General features: G+C 36.5%; 1 protein-coding gene across 1 annotated transcript in view; it reads right to left on the minus strand.

Moving 5' to 3' along the window:
* Positions 1-22693, minus strand: part of PAAF1 (proteasomal ATPase associated factor 1) — a 36661-nt gene that overhangs the window by 11627 nt on the left and 2341 nt on the right. Inside the window, exons 3-7 of the mRNA XM_065944218.1 lie at positions 20018-20121; positions 16328-16417; positions 9496-9594; positions 8728-8878; positions 2508-2702 (exon numbers count right to left, since the gene is read on the minus strand). Coding sequence (XP_065800290.1) covers positions 2508-2702; positions 8728-8878; positions 9496-9594; positions 16328-16417; positions 20018-20121 — 639 coding nt within the window. The remainder of the gene's footprint in view (positions 1-2507; positions 2703-8727; positions 8879-9495; positions 9595-16327; positions 16418-20017; positions 20122-22693) is intronic.

Raw genomic sequence — 22693 nt, forward strand, 5'->3', positions numbered from 1 at the left:
GCTGATGTGGGACAAGAGGAAAGGCAGTGGTGGATCTTGAATGAATCTTAGGCTTTGAGCTTAAGCAAGGAGATGGTGGTGCCATTAACTGAGATGGAAAAAAAAATGATTTGGGGTTGGAAAAAATCAAACACTCCATACAATAAGTTCAAGCTGTCTATTAGACATTTAAATAGAGTCTAAAATGCAAGTAAAAGATCCATGCTTTAGATATATTTTTGGAAATCACCAGCTTAAATACAATATTGAAAGTCATGGAAATGATAAGATCACCTAAGACAGTAACTGCAGGGCTGAGGACCCTCCAATATTTACAGGTAAAACAAAGGAAACATACAAAAGGAGAACTAAGAAGCAGTAGCCAATGAGCTACAAAAAAAGCAGCGTCATGTGATGTTACAGAAGCCAAGAAAGAACAGTGTCCTGAAAAGAAGAGTGTATTATGCTGCAACCTATTGAGAATTTGGAAAGATAACCACAGAGAAGTAACACTGGATTACACAACATGGAGTCGCTGGTGACCTTGACAAGAGCTGCTGCCAGTTAAGTAACTGGGGCACAAACCCACCTAAGACAGGCTGAAGAGTAAGTAGGAGGTGAGGGAATAGAGAAAACAAGAATACCTTCATTTAAACCAACTGATTTTAAAAAACTCAACCTTATTTTAAGTAGTATCTGTGAAATTTTAGGTTTGAAGTGAGATGTGTGTGTATTAATATATAACTTAAAAATGAGTACTGCCTGAAATGATCTTGTTTACCACTAGCTGTACATGCATCACACTTTGGGGAATAGACTTTTCCTATTAATCCATTGTGGTGCTAGTGGTAAAGAACCTGCCTGCCAATGCACCAGACACAGAGACACAGGTTTGATCCCTGGGTCAGGAATCTCCCCCGGAGAAGGAAACGGCAACCCATTCCAGTATTCTTGCCTGGAGAATCCCTTGGCCAGAGGAGCCTGGTGGGCTATAGTCCACAGGGTGGCAGAGTTGGACACAACTGAATCGACTTAGCAGACACACATTCCATGGCTACTCAGTTCCTGTCTCTTGGATTTCCTTTCACAATCCATTAATTCCCAAAGAGGGGCCAGGCTAGTAGTCATAACAGTTTTAGTTCTTGGACCATAGTGCATCTATATGGGAACTTTAAGAGAATGAGGAGAATACTGTTCATAATGAGGGGCAAAATTAACCCAAACATACAGGGGAATACTTAGAGCAGTTTTATTCATAATTGTCCGAACTTGGAAACAACTAAGATGTCTTTCAGTAGATGAATGAATGAATAAACTGAGGTACATTCAGACAATGGAATACTGTTCAATGCTTAAAAGAAATGAGCTATTGAGGCACAAAAAGACCCAGAGGAACCTTAAATGCATATTACTAAGTGAAAGAAGCCAATCTGAAAAGGCTACATAGTTTATGATTTCAAAGCATTCTGGAAAAGGCAACACCATAAAGACAGTAAAAATATCAGTGGTTGCCAAGGGTTATAGGAGAGAAAGGAACAAGTTGGTGGAGCAAAGACAATTTTTCAGATAGTGAAATTTCTGCATGATACTATAATGACAGATACATGACATTGTACATTTGTCCAAACTCACAGAATATACAACATCAAGAGTGAATCCCAATGTCAACCTTGAACTTTGAGTGTTAATGATGTATCAGTATAGGTCTATCACCATAACAAATTTACCACTCTGTGGGGGACGCCAATAATAAGGGAGGTTGTGTGTTTGTGGGGGCAGAGGGTATACTAGAACTCTACTTTCTGATCAATTTTATGTGGACCTAATAGCTCTAGAGGCAGAGATACTGGGAGAAAAACAGTCTTCTGTTTCCATCAGAGAAGCAAATATGTTATAATCACAGGAAAATAAGAAAAGAAGGCAAGTTGCCTTATTAGGACCTTTTTCATTTTGACTCACCAGAACTATCATTCTACTCACCTGTTTCCCCCTACGAAGCTTACACCAAATTCTGGCCCAGCCAAGCATACCTTTACCCAATGGATAATTTTACCTCCATACTGTTTTTTAATGTGAACTGACTACCTCTACCCCTGCCCTGGTCCCATTCTCCCATCTTTCCCAGTTCAACTTGAATCCATCCTGCAAGGTTCAAGTCAACTTCTTTTGTGACTCCTTTCTCATCTATACTGACCTAAAACACTCTCCTCTTAAAAAACAAACAAACAAACAATTATACTTGCATTCAGTGAATCATTATTTTAGCCAAAACTGCATTGATCTCTGTTTTACAGGCATTAGCCTCAACTGCTAAATTAAACTGTACTTACTCAAATGTAGTAACTATGACATATACTTCCTTTGTAAATTCAAAGCAACACAAAAGTAGTAGATATGCAATAAATATCAGTCTTACGATAAAAACAGAAATACCTACAGAGCAGGAAAGGAGGAGGAAGAAAAGGAGGAACTAAGGCAAACAGTGAAGGAACCTAAGGAAACAAATTCATATACTGTCATCAACTCACTGGGCATCTGCTCAGGGGAGCCGAGGTTTATGGAGTTGTCAGCAGCACCCACAGCCACTCCATTGATGGAAGAACCACAGTCTGCAATGACTCCCAGGCAGGCTGAGCGCCCACAATCCCAAAGTCGTGCTGTCCCATCCCGAGAAACAGATACCACATTCTTCCCCCGATCAACAATGGCTGTATCCAGGATACCTGGCGAGAGAAAAAGGAAAAGACCAAAAGGAGTAGATAGTGAAGGAACTAAAGGGCAGAGTACATGCATGGATCTGCATAAATGACTATTTCTTTACAAAAGAGTACTGGATATGTACTACATGCTGGGCACTTTCAAGTGCCAGGAAAACAGAAATAAATAGAACAGAATCCCTGTTTCCCAACAGTTCAAAGACTAGCTATGAGAAACAGACATGGAAAAAGGAGTTTTGGATTTAATTTTCAGTGGCATGTATCTAGAGCAGTGGTTTTCCAGGTTTTTTTGTTGTTTTTTGTTTTTGGCTCTAAAACATGTTTTTTAAAAACAAAAGTTAAGAAGTCATTTTAGGCAGTACAGTATGAAAATTACTGTCTTAAGAGCTCCTGGTGCTTCCATTGAGGAGTAACTGAAAGGGTTAGTCCCCTCTTCATAAAAAAGGATGTGACTTCTCGTCTGGCCAAGATCAAATAGCTCCATTCCTTCCAGGTCCTTCCCTTAAAACTGAAAAAACCTGGACATAAGACAACAAGCAAGCTCAGGAAGGTTGAAAGATGTAAGAAGGCAGTTCAAGGGACCTCAGGACTTGAAGAACAACAGGGAAATGAGTTTCCCTGCATTTCCTTACTGCCTCCCAAATACTCTAGACAGGACACTGCTAAAGCCTCTAACATAGAACTGATTTTTTTTTTAAAGGCACAAATAAAAATAATAGCAAAAAACAACAACCAAACAACTCCAAGGAAAATCTGTTGTCTCTAGGCAGAAGATTGAGAAAAGGGTGGCCTAACAGAATAGAAAACATTTTGGCAATATCCGTCTTCCTCAAACAGCAAAAGAAAAACTGCTACCTCCCCTGCTTAAAGTTTCAGTGGGGCTGAACAGGGAGTGAGCTTCCATCCCACCCCCGCAAAGCAGCAGGAGACAGAACTCCAATTCTCCCCACCCAGCGATGCTGAGCAGGTCGCAGGGCACTGTCAGCGGGAAGTCGAGCCTCTGCTCTCGCGCATGGGGAAAGAGGCAATCTTTCCTGAGGCAGCAAGAAGTACCACTCCACTATCCCCACCCCTCCCTTGGCGTCAGTCCGCAGGGAACAGAGCTTATGGGCCCAGGGGGAGGCAGGGAAGTGGTGTACAGTTGAGGTGATGCAAGTTGGTGCCCCACTTTCACCAGGAAGGCATCAGCACCATCAAGGGGAAGCTGAGCTTCTACCTCACCTGCTTGCAAAGAGATAGTGTGAGCCAGTGCTCCGCCTTTGCCAGAGCAGTGTTATTAGAGGAACCCAACAAGCTGAGTATTCACACCTCCTGGGCCCTTGCATCATACCTCGACAGGGGACTGCCTGCTAAAAAAGATCAAACAAGATTCAGAGTGTTACAAGATCCAAAATGTCCAGATTTCATAATTTTCGAAGCCCTTGTTACCTATTATCTATCTGCTATGATCCCTGGCCTCAGGAGCACATAGCATTAAAAGGTAGAGACAGTCATGGACATAAAGAGCTACAATTCAGGGACATATGTGTGGTAACACAGGACTACAGAGTAGAAAGGGAATCCGACCCTATGGTGATACAGGCAGGGCTAGTACTTGCTTTATTAAAACCCATTTAATTATCCTATTATAGATGCCCAATAAACACTTGCAGGCTGACCAAAGGTTACTGAAGTAAACATGTGCTCTTTGGCTTGTTCCTATTTTTCTCAAGATGAGACAACTTCAGATATACAAACCTTGACAAAAACTCAACGTAACGCACAAGAGATGGATGATCCATGCGGTTAACAAAAAGCCTCAACTCCTACTGGAAATTTTACTCTGAAAGCCTTTTCCAGAAAAAGATGAATTTATAAAAAGTGCCGCAAAAAAAAAAAAAGGCGAAAATTGAAAAAGTAGCCAATTTGGGGCCTGTTTGAGAAAATATGATAGAGCAACTCAGGTAGGACCTACGTCACAGGGTAAGTTTCCAAATATATGCAATTTAAAATAAAAAATAAAATAAAATAAAAAATGTAAAAAAAAAAAAACATTAAATACAATTTATGTAGCTAGTTATGGTTGTTGAAAAAATAAAATGTAATCGTCATAATTATATATCAACTGGATAAGGGCCAAATAGATAAGCTTTTAAAAGTAGCCTTTCCCTCAGAAGTAGATTGAAGAAGGTAACATGTCTTATTGCTATTTTACGGTTCTTATTTATAACATATTTTGTAATTGTAAAGTACCTTAACTTTAGAAAATTCACCTTTCCATTCTATTTCCATAACACAGCATTCTAGCTAGAAAAGGATTTTAATCTTTTTAAGAATCATGAAGAATCACCAATAGGAACATAAGGAAGGGCCTTCAGCTCTTACCAAGAAATCAAAGATCTATTTATATCCTTACTGGAAAGTTCCAACCACTATTTAAAAATATTGAGTTCCATGAAGTGATACAAAGTTTAAAGAACAAATAGTTATGAAAAATATGTACCCAAGGAGGATGCTACTGTGGCTAGGGAGCTGTGAATGGTATTATCTGTGTACAAACTTCAACTAATACTCAGTAAAGAGGTTGAAAGTCTTCCCTTTTTATGAAAAGTAGAGTGGAAAACTATCACCCCCTCTCTAATAAAATGTCACTCACAACATAGTGGCATCTAATGTGGATCTCTTCACTCTTAGGGGGAAGAATAATAGAAAGAGAAGCCTTATAGGAGCAGGAATCTGTGAGGAATGACTTTAAGAAAAAGTTATAAAAGGAGTAGGAATGCCTTTGTAAGAGGAGTAGTCATACTTAACGATGTAACAGAGCTGCCAAGGCTTTAGTTATCAAACCAAACAGACACAGGCCTTCAACATATAAACCAACAAGAAAAAAAAATTGCATTCAAGAACAGATTCAGGTGATTGACATATAAACATCCTAGCCAAAGTCTAGGAAATAAAGAATGAGTTACATTAAACTATGCCTGAATAAATATTAGTAAGAAACAGAGCAAATTTCATATTTCTATACAGGTTTCTATCAAGTTTAATCAATTCAGTTCTCAGAAAGTAATGAGTCTTGAAGCATCTTCTACTACTTGGAGGCAGCATATCCTATTTCAAAGAAAGTATATTAGAGGTTGAAAAGAATAGCCCAAGTGCTGAAAATGTAACTTGGTTTCTCAAATATAAGCATCTTTCCTACATTTGTAAGCAAAAAACCACAATCAACTAAAATGGTGCTTCATTTGTTCTCAATATTTTCAAAGATTATGAAAGATCTGGTGCTTACTACAAAAAATTAAGATTATGAATATATATATCCAAATTCAGCAACCTTAATTAAATGGCCTGGGCAAGTAAAAAACTTCAAACTGGTTAAAACACACTTTAGAACTACTTAGTAAATTCATACATTACAAACAGAACACTACTTTTAGTTTATCTTTTCATTAGAAAAATTTAGAAACACAAAAATCTTACCTCTGCTTGTTAATTAAATAATGAACACATTAATCCTTTAATTAAATATAAAACATGTATCTAAAAGTATTAGAAAAGACCAATTACATAACTAAGATCAAAAATGTCTATTTTTCTATTAGAAATAACAATTTCTGCTTTTCACAGTTGACAAGCATGTTACAACATCACAAGGTTCAACTTGCCTAGCAGAGTTTAAAGTGCAGTGTTATATTTTTAATGAACAATAATAATAATATTCACTGTGCATTTATTTTACACCAGGGATTATGCTAAATCGCTCATATGCACCATCTCTTTTAATACTACTATCCCCATTTTACACATGACGAAATAGACTCAGAAAAGTTAAGCAACTTTAAAAGGCTTCACAGGCTGTGAAGTGGAAGAATTAAGATTTACACCAACATTTGTATGTCTCCAAATCCTAAGCTTAACCACTCTACTATACTGCCTCCCTTACTATCACGTTTCCATATACTAGAAGTAATAAACAAGTCAGGGACTTAAGCTAACAAAAGATTATCCTTTATAGCAGATCTTTATACAAAGCTGCTCTATTAGTGTCCTAACGATACTTTGCAGTAAGCATCAGGTGATGTTCAGTCAAGTTACCCTTGCCAAACTTACCTAGGTAATAAAAGACCATGTTCACTTTTGATACTATCTTCTGCTTTTCTTATTTAGTCACCAGTTGTGAAACTACTAAAGATCATAAATGCAGGTAATAGTTCTTTATTCTGTTTTCTACATGGTAATCTCAGAACTAGAAAGACTGTAGAAAAGGAGTCACACAGAGCAATCTGGAAGTCAACAGGGTAAAGACAATGACACACACATGCTGCTAAATTACTGGAGATTAATCTTGATTTTGGCTCCATACTTTTTAAGAATGGTGGTGGTGGTTTGTTTAGTCGCTAAGTTGTGTCTGACTCTTTGCGACTCCATGTACTGTAGCCTGCCAGTTTCCTCTGTCCATGGGATTCTCCAGGAAAGAATACTGGAGTGGGTTGCCATTTCCTTCTCCAGGGGCTCGTCCCAACCCAGGAATCGAACCTGGGTCTTCTGCATTGCAGGCAGAGTCTTTACCAACTGAGCTATGAAGGAAAATGGGCAACCCCAAACCAGTCAGCTAAATAGAACTAACTAGAGAGGAGTATTTAAGACCTGACAGACATTAGCCTGGATCTGACTAATTTATGCAATTTCCCCCTAAAAGTTTATTTCTGTTTAATCTAATTAAAAAAGAAATAATTCTCAAGGAAAAAGAGTCAGGGTTGTCATACTCTGGAGAAGCCCCCACCCCAAAACTTTTCTCTCAAAAGAATGGAAAAATTATATGAATAAAAGCTTAATTTAGATCAGTGAACACTCTATACAGTTCACTCTGAGAGACATGAATGGATTCTTAAAGAGAACTGGGGAAGACTTAGGATTCATGTGGAGGGCACAGTCCATAACTGCAGTAATCCAAAGGTATTCTGAAGTTGAGCATGCACTGATGCTGAATATACATCTTGTTAAGTTCAACATGCAGGGCTATGCCTTGTTTCACTGGAAAGTTGCCCCATGCCTCCCATCTTCAAGGTGGCCAGATCTGAGGTGAATCCCTCAGTGTTCCTCTAGACTCCCCAACTGTGCAGGCCACTTTGATGCTTCAGACCTGTTAGTTCTTTGGCCTAAATGTGAGAAAAGCTCTAAATATCCCTTCTAATCCCTCTCCACAACCATGTACTTGAGTCTAAGAAGAAAATTCATTCGCCAAGGTTAACATATGTGTTTGCTAGAAGATCTGTATGTAATCTGACAAACCATTATAAAGAGAAATATTAAAACAAAAAAAATCAACACACATTATTTATAATATAGTCAGATACACAAGGTAAAAACATTGGGTTAACTACTGTAAGTATAGGGTGATACATAATGAATTCTCAAATGGGTGGTGTAGATGATGTGTATTATGGTCCCAAAGGAGAGATCAAGGTAAGAAATTACTTGAGGATGTTTTTACAGTTTCAAAAATATCCAAACCCATAAAAATTAGAATGGCATATTTATCACTTTTTTTTTTAAAACATTCCTTATTAAGGATAAAATGTCTAAATTCTTCTTTCCCACAAACCAACCGATCATTTAAAGAGGAAAGATGTTCTCACTCTATCTCTACAATCTGATATCAGCAGGTTAGGACCTAGGTCTGACTCATGTCTGGTGAGGCAGCCATTTGCAACCCAGCTTTAATCTCAACTCAGCCAAAGGACTAACAAAAAACAGTGGGCACACCTCTCTTTCTTTTTTCCCAGCACACAGCAGATGATCTCCTGTGGTGGCTTTTTTTATCTTATCAATTGTGGAAAACAATCATCTATGTATGGTAGTTAGTTCTAGATAGCAATAACAAAACTGGGTAGGAAAGGAATTTTTTAATCCCTGGGGAAATACCAGTTCACTTAAATAGCCAGTTAGATAAATTATTTGTGTTGTTGTGGATAACTAGATTCTATCTTTTTGGTACTTCACTTCTGGGGATCTAATTACAGAAGCTTTTAGGAAAAATCACTCTTCATACCTCCTTTGTGACCTTTGAAGGTCACCACACAGCTAGCATCTTCAGCTGACCAGATCTTCAGTTGGGCATCCATTCCCCCACTCAGAACCACAAGGCCTGATGGGAAAAACCTGCAACAATTCACATCAAACACATGTCCTTCCAATACTCTCTGGAAAAACAAAAGAGAATTCCATGCTAGTTCTTTTGTCCATCCCTTGATGTCCTCTTACCTCCCATATCCTCCGTCCCTTTTTAAATGATACATCTACATGCTGGATTTTAAGACAAAAGAGATCCAAAGAATCTGTTTAGTTCATCTGTCTACCAGGTAATGTTCTAGGAGCTGTTGGCTCCCTTTCCTGGACTATGGCTGTAGATGTGAATTTGAACTCCAGAGCTCTCGCAGCTATCCATAATTCTATTTCTACACATAAGGCGGTGAGGAGGTCTGAGGGCTCTTTTACTTAAAATCCTCTGTACAGGTTGAGGGGCTCAGCCATACAGTCAGTGTAATAGCTTAGCTACTCTGTCATAGAAATGTATCACTAAAGGCAGTTCATATCAAGGTACCATCCAGACATTCACTAGCCGGGTTCTCCCACTGTTTCAGCCCCAATTTGTTCTGGCAAATCATCAAACTTGAGCCTGGTTCTCATATTAACAAGTGGAAAAACAAAGACCAATTGAAGTGCAGTGTTCCTACATTTTCAGAATGGGTCAGTCTTCTTTCCATGGCCCAGTCTAAGGTTTCTCAGACCACCCTAAAAGTGTATCCAAAGCCTTTACTCTGAGCTCTCCATTGGAAGCCTGCCAGATCTTCATGCTTCCATCGGTGCTAGAAGACACACCAAGGCCTCCTCCGCTGGAAATGTCCAGGCATGTTATCTGTTCAAAAGACAAAACCAGTGTTGTAACCAGTGTTACAAATAATGAAATGCTCTTCTTTCCTTGAAATGTTATAAACTTCTCTCAGTTCAAACGCCTCTAAGACTTCTTCAAGACTATGTTTCCCAACCCAAAGAACATGTATTTCATATGAAGGCTGAGTTATCATCACTGATCTCCCAACAAGGCTAGAGCCAAAACCTTTCATTTCTCAAAACAAAAAGATATTCTTGTAGTCATATGTAACCTCCTGCAGTTTATATAACTGTAAAGTCCCTATTCCCATATCATTTCCATAGTTTCCACCTTTTGCTATTTTACTTTAAGATACCTCTCCTGATTCTTAGGAACCCACTTACACAAAAGACAGACTTCTAAGATGCACCAGAAGGATTCAAGGAAAAGCAAAGAGGCTTCCAATTCACTACTTCACACTGCCTCTGTAAAACCTTAATCATGTTTGTGTATTTCAGAACAAGTAACAGAAAATTCTCAGATTCACTTATGCAATTTCAATATTAGGAATCACTTCATGAATAAACTATGATTAGAATGCCAAGTCATTTTCATATACATGCATATGTATTATCCCCTTTTTATTAAAAAACACCCAGTTGCAAATATTCCAGAAATGTAAGACTGAGATATAGAATTCCAGGCATACTCCCAGCAACTACGATTCTCATATGACCTAAATTATTTTTTAAAAAGTAGGAATTTTGACTTTAATTATTCAACTTTCCAGTTTACATTTCTATGCCAATTAAGCCATAAGGAAAGGTGTGGCAAAACTAAAGGGATTATTTATATAGGTCAGTTCTAACACTAAGATTTTTTCTTTGATTCCTCAATAAAAGGACTGTTAACTTAATTATAGTTCTTTTAATTTAAGGATTATGACAATAATTAACATTTATATCATGATTCATCATTTATAAAACACTTTCAAATACACTGAATCATTTGATCCTCATAATAATCCCATTCTGTTCCTAGCTTCTCATTGGTGGATACTGCTTTCACACTCATGTCTAGGAGACATTTCTCAGATCTTTCTTCTCCCACTGCTACCACCCCAATCCTTGGCCTGACAGTGACTAGCAGTACTGTCAATTTCAACTCTGTTCTGGCTTCCCAACTACATGATGAGCTTTATAAGTGTCAGAACCATGTCCAGCACCACTTTCTTACACAAATCATAGAATATGTACATAGTAACTATTCAACAAATACCTAATACCAGTTTGGGAATAAGGATGAAGCATCTCATCAACAGATAAGAAAGTAAAGCCATCTGATCTATATCAAGGAGACCAATTACTGTCCCCATTCATAGGGTCTCAGAAACAAAACATATTTTTTTTTTTTTCAGAAACAAAACATATTTAACACTTTCCTACTCACTTTGAAATCAATTTAATCCCTAAAGTAACACAGCCAAACCTCTTTCCTGACTCAGGTAGCATCTATCTTTGGCTTTATAAAAGACACCTGAAATTTAACCTGTCTGAACAGAACCCTTATTTTCCCCTGAAAGTGAAAGTCGCTCAGTCGTGTCCGACTCTTTGCAACCCCATGGACTATACAGTCCATGGAATTCTCCAGGTCAGAATACTGGAGTGAGTAGCCTTTCCCTTCTCCAGGGGATCTTCCCAACCCAGGAATCGAACCCAGATCTCCCGCATTGCTTTATCAGCTTTATCAGCTGAGCTACAAGGGAAGCCCTCTGCTCCCTAGCAGTACAACTACTTGTCCCCCACTTAGTAAATGACACCAGAATTTACCCAATTCTCAGGCCAAATCTTTGGGATTATCCCAACTCCTCATTTTCTCTCTCTCATATCCAAGTCATTGACAAATCCTATTTGGCCCCACACCCTAGAATATAGGCTCTACACCACCTGTTCTATTCATTGCTATAGCTCCAGTGCCCAGAAGACTATTTGGAATACAGTAGGTGATTAGTAAATGGGTGAACCACCTAATAATGAGTTCAAATAAGAGAAAGGGAGAATAAGAAATAGAATAAAGGAACAATTAATGTGTTTTCTTTTTTTTAAAATGACCTACTCCACAAAAGGTAAGCGGTTCTCCAAACACCTGAAGGAGTTCACCACTTCCTCCCCTCAAGGTCTTCAGTTCTATATTTATATATTACAGTGGCTGTCAACAAGGAGCAATTTGTTTCTGGGGGGACATGTGGTGATGCATAAACATTTTAGTTGTTCCAACTGGGGGCACTATCTAACTGGCCACTTGTAGGTAGAGGCCAGGGATGCTGCTAAACATCCTACAGTGCACAGAACAGCATCCTACGAAAAACAATTATCTATCTTAAAACGTCAATACTGCCAAGATTGAGAAACTCTGATATACTATTTGGTACCTTCTCAGTTAATAAACTCTCCCTGGAGGGGATGGGGACATTGTGTTATCATCTCAGTTACAGATCTTTGAGGCCCTAGTTCCTCAACCTAAAAGGTAATTAAGTCTGAACTATCCATTTCTTCCAAAGTGATAGAACACTGAAAAGTAGATTATAGATCATACCAGCTGTCTCCTTCCTCCAAATTTTTATTAAAGGAGGAAAGAGAATTAACATTTACTGAACAGCTATTATATACCAAACATGTAACAGACACTATTCTCATATAACCCACTCAAAAATCTTTTAAGCATTAGTGAGAAATCAGCTGAGAAACCTGAGGTTTAAGAGGTAGTTAAGTAACTTCCCTAAGGTGACAGAGCAGAGCCAGGATACAAACGTAAGTCAGAGTCTAAAGTTAAACATCTATTCCTTAGTTAAGGTAAAAGAAAAAACAGATCAAAGGAGCAATTATAAATATTGGATACAGATGACAATTCATGTCCTTGAGATAAAGGATGGATTATTTTGTAGTACTGTAACATGCTAATCATTTCAAAAAGAACTGTTAGAAACACTGTAAATCAAATATACTTCAATAAAATAATTAAAACAAAATTAAATTAGATCCCTACTTTAAATCAAATAACAAAAATAAAGTTTGAAATGTAAAAAATAAAACATAAAAATTCAAAAATTTTCATATTTATAATTGTATTTAACAAACACTATTTATATTGTGTTTGCCAAGTTCCAGGCCCAATTCTATAAGTACCGCGCGCTAACCGATTGCGCCACTGGAGCTTCAGGCCCAATTCTAATTGCTTCAGTCCTCACAACAACCCTAAGAGATAAATACTTTTACTCCCTCTTTACAGATAAGGAACCTATAGCACAGGAAGGTTAAACAACTGGCCTAAGGTCACACAGTTAAAGTGTTAGAACCGAAATTCAAATCCAGGGGATCAAATCCACTGCATCTGACTCTAGAGTCCCTGCTCTTACCCATTACACTGTGTAATTTAAAGTATGTGTGTGTGTATATATATATATATATATATATATATACATTTATATATATATAAAATCATAGACTACCCTAAGCAGGATCCCAAAGGCAGTCATCATAAATTGATAGGTTTTATTATCTAGAAAATTAAATAATTTATACGTCAAGACACCATAAACAAATAACAATGAATGACAAACTAGAAAAAAGCTATCTACAAATTACATGGCAAAAGATCAATACCCTTGATATAAGAAGAGTTCTTATCAATAAAGAAAAAAATTCACACTTAGAAAAATGGGCAAATGACATGAAGAATGGTCAATAAATATATGAAAAAGTGGTCAATTCATAATTTATCAAAGGAAATATAAAGTAAAATAGCAATGAAACATCATCCCTCAAGGGTAAAACTTTAAAAAATTTGAATAGCCAGCATTAGCAGAGAATGTCAAGTCAGACTGGCACAAAAGTGATACAGTAAAAAAAATTCTTTTTAGGCAATAGATAGGGCCCAGTTGTAGGTCAATCAATCAGAAAATTCAGTACAAGTAGAAAATAATAAAAAAGGGTATAAAAATACCCCTACATTTTATTTTAACTCAAATACTAATCTTTTCATGAGTCTACTAATTACTATAAAGACTTGACTTTCTTGTAAAAAACTATAACCAAAAGGTACACAATTTCTAGTTTCTTGAAAGCAAAGCAAATCTTTAGTCACACTTACAAAGCATTCTAAGAGCAAAAATTTATCCAGGGTTTTTTAAAGAAATTTTTTCCCTAATACTGTACTACATTAATTTTGTCCAAACATACCAAAATAGCAGGTTTTAAAAAACTCTTCTTGGGAATTCCTGGAAGTCTAGTGATTAGGACTCCACTCCAAGGGGCACAGGTTCAGTCCCCAGTTGAAGAACTAAGATTTTGCATGCTATGTGATGTAGCCCAAAAAAACCCTCTTCTGTATCGTCTCTATAGAGCAATCAAACTTAGTTTCCAAAGACATAGTCACTCTGCTTTTCACACTTATATTTCACTGGCTTAACATATTTAATTAACATAATTTCAAAAACAGTACAACAGACATTGTAACTGACCCTTGGTAAGCATTCAACTTAACCGGTAGTGTCAGCATGCAAACCTCAAAGACCTTACAAGCTGCAAGTGTGCTGTAAGCATGAATCAGAATGGTTTACAAAGGAAATGCAGAGCAACAATTGACTCAATAAATCAGTTAAGTGGAAGCCAGGTAGAAAATACCAAAAGCCTAATAATGTACTCATTATAAGTACGTAAGTATAACGTGACTCAACAACTCTACTTTTATAAATGTACTCTAATTTTTCTTTTTTTTTTTTTAATTTTTTCTTACCTTTGTGAGTAAAGGGTTAGCTATAAGTATATCATCAAAACTATAAAGTCACAAAATTAGAAATAAATGAATGCCCAGTAATGCAAGATGAGAAAAATAAATTATAGTAAAGTCATACAGTGGAATACTATGTGACTCTTAAAAAATAATATACATAAAGTAAACACAGAATGATGTACATATTAAGAAATAAAAAGTAACATAAAATAGCATGTACTGTAAAAACCTATTATGGTAAAATATTTAAAGAAAAAAGATTGAATCAAGTAAAATAATGATACGTAAAGTATGGTGCTGACACATATCAGGCAATCAATAAATGTTAGCTATTACTAATATGATTATTATTAATTTTACTTTTTAAAATTGAGATATAATTAATAGACAATATTAGAAAGTTACAGGTATACAAAATAGTGATTCACAATATTTTAAAGGTTATATTCCATTTATAATTATAAAATAGTGACTATAGCCCCTGTGTTGTACAATATATTCTTGTAGCTTATTTATTTTATACATAATGGTTTGAACCTCTTAATCCCCTACCCCTAACTTGGCCCTTCTCACTTCCCTCCCCCTATTTATATCCATTAGTTTCTAAATCTGCGAGTTTGTTTCCTTTTTGTTACATTCACTAGTTTGTTTTATTTTCCAGATTCTACATCATACAGTATTTGTCTTTTTCTGTTTAACATATTTCACTTAGCATACCCTCCAAGTCCATCCATGTTGTTGCAAGTGGCAAAATCACTGATTATTATTAGTTAGTGCCATATAGTAAAAGCTCACATTATCTTTATATTATATAAATGAATGATTTTCACTTTCTTTTGTATTTCCTAAATTTTGATCACTAAATATATATGTTTCACAATAGGGTTCAGTTCAGTTCAGTTCAGTCGCTCAGTTGTGTCCAGCTCTTTGTGACCCCACGAATCACAGCACACCAGGCCTCCCTGTCCACCACCAGCTCCCGGAGTTTACTCAGACTCATGTCCATCCAGTTGGTGATGCCATCCAGCCATCTCATCCTCTGTCATTCCCTTCTCCTCCTGCCCCCAATCCCTCCCAGCATCAGGGTCTTTTCCAATGAGTCAACTCTTCGCAAGAGGTGGCCAAAGTATTGGAATTTCAGCTTCAGCATCAGTCTTTCCAATAAACACCCAAGACTGATCTCCTTTAGGATGGACTGGTTGGATCTCCTTGCAGTCCAAGGAACTCTCAAGAGTTTTCTCCAACACCACAGTTCAAAAGCCATCAATTCTTCCAATAACAGCTATTTCTGAAAATGTATCACACAATAAGAAGCAGTAGGCTTTAATATAATCCATCATTTCTGCTTCCAAAAAAGCCTATGGTACTAAAAAGGGCTTTATCACAAAGATCTCTGAAAATTATCCCTCAATATGCTGTTCTTGGAATTTTGAGAAAATGCCTCTTTCTATAGGCAAAGGGAGAGAAATATGAGCAGTAGCAAATTACTCAAACATCAAGTACTATCATCATTATTCAAAAGTCGTAAGTAAAGCATATGTAAGAAAATTTCAAAAAAAAGAAAATTTCCCACAATTCCTCTCTTCAATATGACCAGTAATTGCATGTATCGTTTTGAATTATAGTTTTGTCCGGGTATACACCCAGGAGTGGGACTGGTGGATTATATGGTAATTCTATATTTAGATTTATAAGGAACCTCCACACTGTTTTCCATAGTGGCTATACTAACTTACATTCCCAACAACAGTGTAGGAGGATTCCCTTTAATAATAATAATAAAAAAATTATCAGTGAGTGGATTTGTATATTTATTCTAAGGACCCAAGTACCAGTTTTGCCAAACATGTCGCATTTTATCAGCTGTGTTATAACACAAAGTAAATGAAAACCACATTAATTATTAAAATGTTTATAGCACTAGACAAGCAGATAAAATGAAAAACTAACATGTTGTTATGTTTTCTCATTTTATCAAAATACTTACACTCTTCGTATGAATTCTGGAAAAAGTAGTATATGGTGCCAAAAATTTTGAAGATACATTTTCCTTTGGACATGAAACATGAATGCTTTTCTAAACAGAGAAGCAAAGATGAAATCCATCAGTAAAGCTACACCAATGGAACTAAATAAAGCTTCTTAAAGAAAACATTAGGATGAAAGAAACTCTTACCTTTTAAGTGTACCCTCCCTCTCTAATCCTCTTTCCGCAACCCATAAAACTATCATTCCCCTATAGATAATCAGTCCTTTTACTGCAGAGGGGTGCAACGTAATGTGATATTGCTGAGTCATTATGTATTCATGTTGAAGTTTCAACCAAAGACAAACCAACAATAAGATACAAATGACAAACATGAGAACATTAATTTCCATTAAGAAAATCCAATACCAGTACTCTCAATCAGCAGTGTGGCAAAAAACAGGACCAACGGCATCAGCCCCCAGGCCTAAGGCCCAAAAGACTTATCTAAAAGTAAACTTGCTGCCTACAAGAATTTTCAGAAAGAATGTTAGACTACTGACATGTATAGTTACCAGAGTAAGAAAGGAGGTAAATTATGGTATGCTCATACAATGTGTAGGCCCTGTTCAGGCTTGTGGTGCCCAATCCCACCTAGGCTTAAACTGACTATATATGTTCATAGACTGGTCTTTACCAAATAGCTGTCTTATGGTGTCCCATGTGTTCTGTCTAATCATTACCACATATATTTCAGCTACTGTAGCAAGAAACCACTAGTGACATAGTATTAAATTATACCTAGCACCAGACATTAGATTCAAGTGACATGACTTGCTAAAGGCAGACAGTAACCATTGAAGTATGTTGGTGTTTCAAGGCCAAGATATAAAAGGCTTGGTAAACACCTCCTCAAGGATTCTTGCAATACAACAATCCCATACTCTAATCAGCAGAACACTAACACTGTCCCCTAAGTGTGTATCTCCTACATAGAGCTGAGGAGCTGCTCTCACCAAATGGACCCTAATCTGTTATCCTAATCTGTTATCCCTTATGCAATAGTACTTAAAAGTTTCTGAAAATTCTTCTGGACAATGAAAATGTCTTCAATAATCAAGACTTTCTAAACCTCTTTATATACAACAAGCACCGTCTTCACAGTTCATGAGAAAGAACAGTTTCAAAGTTATAATATTCTCATCACTGAAAATCAATATTCTCTTATTACAGATCTTCTATTCCTTTAAAAAGACAATTAGGTTATCTATACAGACCTTTCTTAGCCAGCATATCTATGCCTGGCTGCCTGCAAGCCTTTTATTAAATGAGTTTTTGCTTCTAACCGCATGACAAAGCCCATACAGCTGCAAGACAGCTGACCTGGATTTGGAATTGTCTCCTGTACTCAAAACTAAAGTGTCAGCTAAACTTTCCTGGCTAAATATTTATACCAAGGAAGGACACGAGGAGCTCTAAAAGCTTAGTGCTCAGGCCTTTGTAAGAACTGGGTTTTCTCTCAGAAGACTTTATTTCTTTGGAGTTAATTATATAAAAGATTTCAAGAAATGAGTGGATTTCTCCTGCTCATTAATCCTGCAAATCACACTTTAATCCATAAACAGACTATGAAGGAAGATAAATGTTGAATTATCTTTCAGCAGTAGAACATGTTCATGCTGTTAATGAGAAGATTTAAAAGAAAAGCTGCAGGAGGTATCAAACCAGACAAAATTCAGTGTGAAGGGGAAGAGTGAATACTCCACACTAAGATAAAATTAAGTCAAAATTTTTATTTTTCGAGGGGTTAGGTTTTTAAGCATAATGACAGATCTGTTTTAACAGGACAATGCAGCAATATCAAATAGCAAAGTGACTCATGGTAGTTAGGAAACATGAATGTTTAACCATAAGCACTTACTGTCTGACCCAGCAGGTATTCAGCAATAATTAGCAATGATGTAGGAAGGGCCTGAGTACAAAGGGAAGAAAGGAAGTGAGCACCCAGGCTGTGAATGGATACTGGCAAACCACCTGGGGAAAATGTAGGCTTGCAAAGTGGTTAACACTTGAAGTTAACAGAAATGGGTTTCAATTCTGATAGTCTAGCCAGCTTTGATTATTAAGGATTAATTAACCTCTCTGAGTCTATTTGCTTATCTGCAAAATGGAAATTTAAAATGCTAATCCCACAGGATTGTTATAATAAACAATAATTCACTTTTGAAATGCCTTCGTTTCTTTTATGTGCATTCTCAATCCCCGCTAATCAGCCTATGAAGTAGAATACAGTCTCTGTTTTATAGATGAGGAAACTGAGGCTCAGGTAACCAAGTTATTTGTCTAAAATTATATAGCTAGTAAATGTCACAGTAACTAAGACTTGGACTCAGATCTTCTGGCACTTTCTACAATACTGTTTATGAAAAACAAATCTAAAAATATATAAAAACATGTAGCTTATTTTGCACAGAGGGTAGTAAATGAACATTTGCTAAAAATCTTATGTAAAGAACAAAGTATTCTCTATTCTTGTCAGTACACCTGAAACATCTTATAACTAAGAAAGCTTAATTACACCAAAAAAAGAAAAAAAAAAAGGCTGTTTCACCCTTTGGGAATCATCTCACCAGAGCACACTGACTGCAGCCATCAGAATGAGGAAGGAAAGTCAGATCATGAGTTCTGCAACACTTAGATGGCCATCTACTCACCTCAAAGGCCAATGATAAAAGCAATATATTAAGTACAGGCCTTCACCAAGGTGTGGCCAAACACATAATGCTATATTGTACAATATGGGGTACTAGCTACATAAAGCTACTGAGCACTTGAAATGTTGCTAATACAAATGAGTGACTGAATGTTTAATCTTAAAGTTTAATGTAAAAACTGATACTTGATCCAATTATTGGAAAACTTTTAAAGTATGTTTGGAACTACTTAGGTACATGAACCATCTGTTTCCAACCGTAAATTTTTTTAAACCTAAATACCTATCAAGTATTTCCAATTAAAAAATTTGAGTTTGAATTGAGATGTTTTCTAAGTTAAAAATACAAAGGAGTGCAAAGACTTAATAAGAAAAAGAGTAAGAAGAAAGAAGTGTAAACTATTTTTAATAATTTTTTATATTAATTACAGGGAGAAATAACATTTTAGATATATTTGGTTAAATGAAATATATTATTAAAACTAATTTCACCTATTTTTTTTTTACTTTTTATATGTGGCTACTAGAAAATTTAAAATTACACATGTGGATACATACTGCTATATATAAAATAGATAAACAAAAGGACCTATTGTATAATACAGGGAACTATACTCAATATCTTGTAACAACCTATAATGGAAAAGAATCTGAAAAAGAATATATATATAATATGCATATACATATATACATAACTGAATCACTTTGCTATACACCTAAAACACTGTAAATCAACTAGGCTTCAATAAAAAAAATTACACATGTGGCTCTCTAGCGAACAGCACTAGTCTAAGGGAAGGAAGAGAAAGTTTGCATTTAAAACCATGTCTAAGTACTAAAAAAAAACTCTTGACATTCAAAGGCAGTAAAAATTATGATTATTATATGAATGAAATGGAGATGACAGTGATACACAAATGAGTATAAATATTTAGTAGATATATAAGCTACTATCATAGTTTTGGATATGATGCCAGCTAGAAGACATATAAACCTACCTTGTTTATTTCATTCACAATAAATCCTTCAGAAGCTGTAACCTCTGGGATGCCATCAAGGCCAATTCCTTGACAAGTTAGGCTGCCATACAAAGTTGGTTTCCCTATATAGACAAAGATGCATGTTTCAAAAAATAAGAAGAATTAAACATTTTTCTCCTTGAAGGCCCAATTCAGGCATCTGTATATATGGGAGGAAACTGGCTCATAAAAGAAAAGCGGGTACTTGTATTAGTAGTGAGGTGAGTAAAAAGAAAAATAGCCTAGATGAACCTAATCTGGAAGAAATATACTCAAGGGCTAAAACCCAGGAACAAAGATTTTGAGGTATAATATAGTATTTGTAAAGCTACTAGAGTAATCTCAACCTCAGTTTTACTGCCTGTGAAATGGAATTTTCCCAAGACGAAGATCAACATGAACATATGCATTTATCCACAGTATTAGACATATTAACAGAGACTAAAGAGTTACGCTTCAATAACTAGGAAATCTGCTTAAGCAGGACACTGCTTTTGCAGTAATATGGGCTAAATAAGATATTATCTTACACGTAAATGTTAAAATGTTCTCTTCTATTCTTCTTCTGCACTATATATATATATATATACATATACACACACACACATACATACATATATATATATAAAACAGTCCATAATATGTTGTTTACATTATTTCTGGCCTCCCCACCAGACTATGAAGTCCTTGAGTTCAGAAAACTAGCAAAGTGCTCAAATTATTCAGTAAATAACTGGTGCACCAAACTTAAATTCTAGGAGTAAGAGGGAAGTAAAAATCATCATTCAAAAATCATTCATGCAGAGTAGAAGAGCTTCCTAGACAGGGTGGGACTTAAGTAGGGATCTTGAAAGATATGACTAGGCAGAAACAAAGGGAAAGGAATGGGGAAGGAAATGGCAACCCATTCCAGTAATCCTGCCTGGAAAATCTCACAGAAAGAGAAGCCTGGTGGGCTACAGTTCATGGGGTCACAAAGAGTCGGACACGACTGAGTGAGCACAAGAGAAAGGAAACTCCGTGTCAGGGACGGGTATGTCAAGAATAAAGAACAGTCACACAGGAACAAGGGGGGAGGAGGCATCAATTAACATACTAGTTTAGTCACTGAAAGATATTAATGGAGTAACTCACAATCTAGAGTAAAAATTTGGACTAGAGAAGATCTAGTGAAGAAGGTATGGCAGGGAAGTGGCATGAAATGTTAGTTCAGAAAGATGCCACAAAAATAGGATTGAGTGAATTTTATTTTTTGTCCCACTCCATGATTTCCTCCTGGCTTCAAATTATCCTAGAAGTCTGGCCCTTTTGGTATATTATTTCTACCAATCTCCTGTCAACACTGTCAATGACCTCTCTACATTTACAAAGTCACTGAAATGATCTCAGTCTCAGTATGTTGTCTGTGTTAACAGAAGTGGGATTAACCTAACCATTCATCTTTCTACATTTCTACATATAGGCTGCTAAGTGCAGACACAGTACAGGACACAACTGTGCAAACTGGCACTGCTACGACTCACCACAGTTTTCAAACTCTGCACAGTTTTGGAGTCCTTTTGTCCCTTTTGCTCCCAGAGCAGCCGATTCTCACTATATCTAGCCTATCATCAAAATCTTCTTCCTTCATAACAGCCAAAAACTGGAAACAATTCGAATGTTCATCAGCTGATGAATGGACCAAAAATGTGATATGTCCTTACAACAGACTATTACTTGGCCATAAAAACATATGAATGCCACAAAATGGATGAACCTTGAAAATGTTATGTTAAATGAAAGGTGCAAAAGGCCACATATTATGACTGTATTTACAAGAGATGTCCAAAACAGGCAAATCCACAGAGAAAGTCAATTAGTGGTTGCTAGGAGCTAGGAGCAGGGTAGAATGTGGAGAGACTGCTAAACAGCATAAGGTTTCTTTCAGAGGTGATGAAAATATGTAGAATTACTGACAGACATACAACTCTATGAATATACTAGAACCCACTGAATTGTACACTTTAAAAAGATAAACTTTACTGTATGTGAATTATATCTGGATACAGTTATTACCTTAAAAAAAATCAGAATCCTAATAGTACCTACATGTTATGGTTGACATCTAGCACATGGATAGCACACATTTTATTTCAACAAAACTGCTATTTCAGGGGAAAACAACAACAACAACAAAAACCTCTTCTTTAAGAGCAGACCCTAACTCCAACATCACAAAGAAAACTGAGGCTGTAAGAAAATTTCACATTTCTATATCCATGTCTATGCATGTATCTATCAATACAAGTACACTTACCCTCACCTTCTTTCATCTTAGTCTTTTAAACTTAATTCAATCTCTTTCTCATCTAAGATACTGATTTTTCAGTTAGTCCTCTTTTCTACCTACAACCTACATACTTTTTTAAAAAATATACTCATTTACTTTTAAATAAGGGCTTCCCTGGTGGCTCAGACGGTCAAGAATCTGCCTACAGTGCGGGAGACCTGAGTTCAGTCCCTGGGTCAGGAAGATCCCCTGGAGGAGGGCATGGCAATCCACTCTAGTATTCTTGCCTGGAGAATCCCCATGGATAGAGGAGCCTGGCAGGCTACAGTCCATGGGGTTGCAAAGAGTCAGACACAACTGAGCGACTAAGCACAGCATTTTTAAAT

Source organism: Muntiacus reevesi, chromosome 9 (genome assembly GCF_963930625.1).
Source record: "Muntiacus reevesi chromosome 9, mMunRee1.1, whole genome shotgun sequence".
Lineage (NCBI taxonomy): Eukaryota > Metazoa > Chordata > Mammalia > Artiodactyla > Cervidae > Muntiacus > Muntiacus reevesi.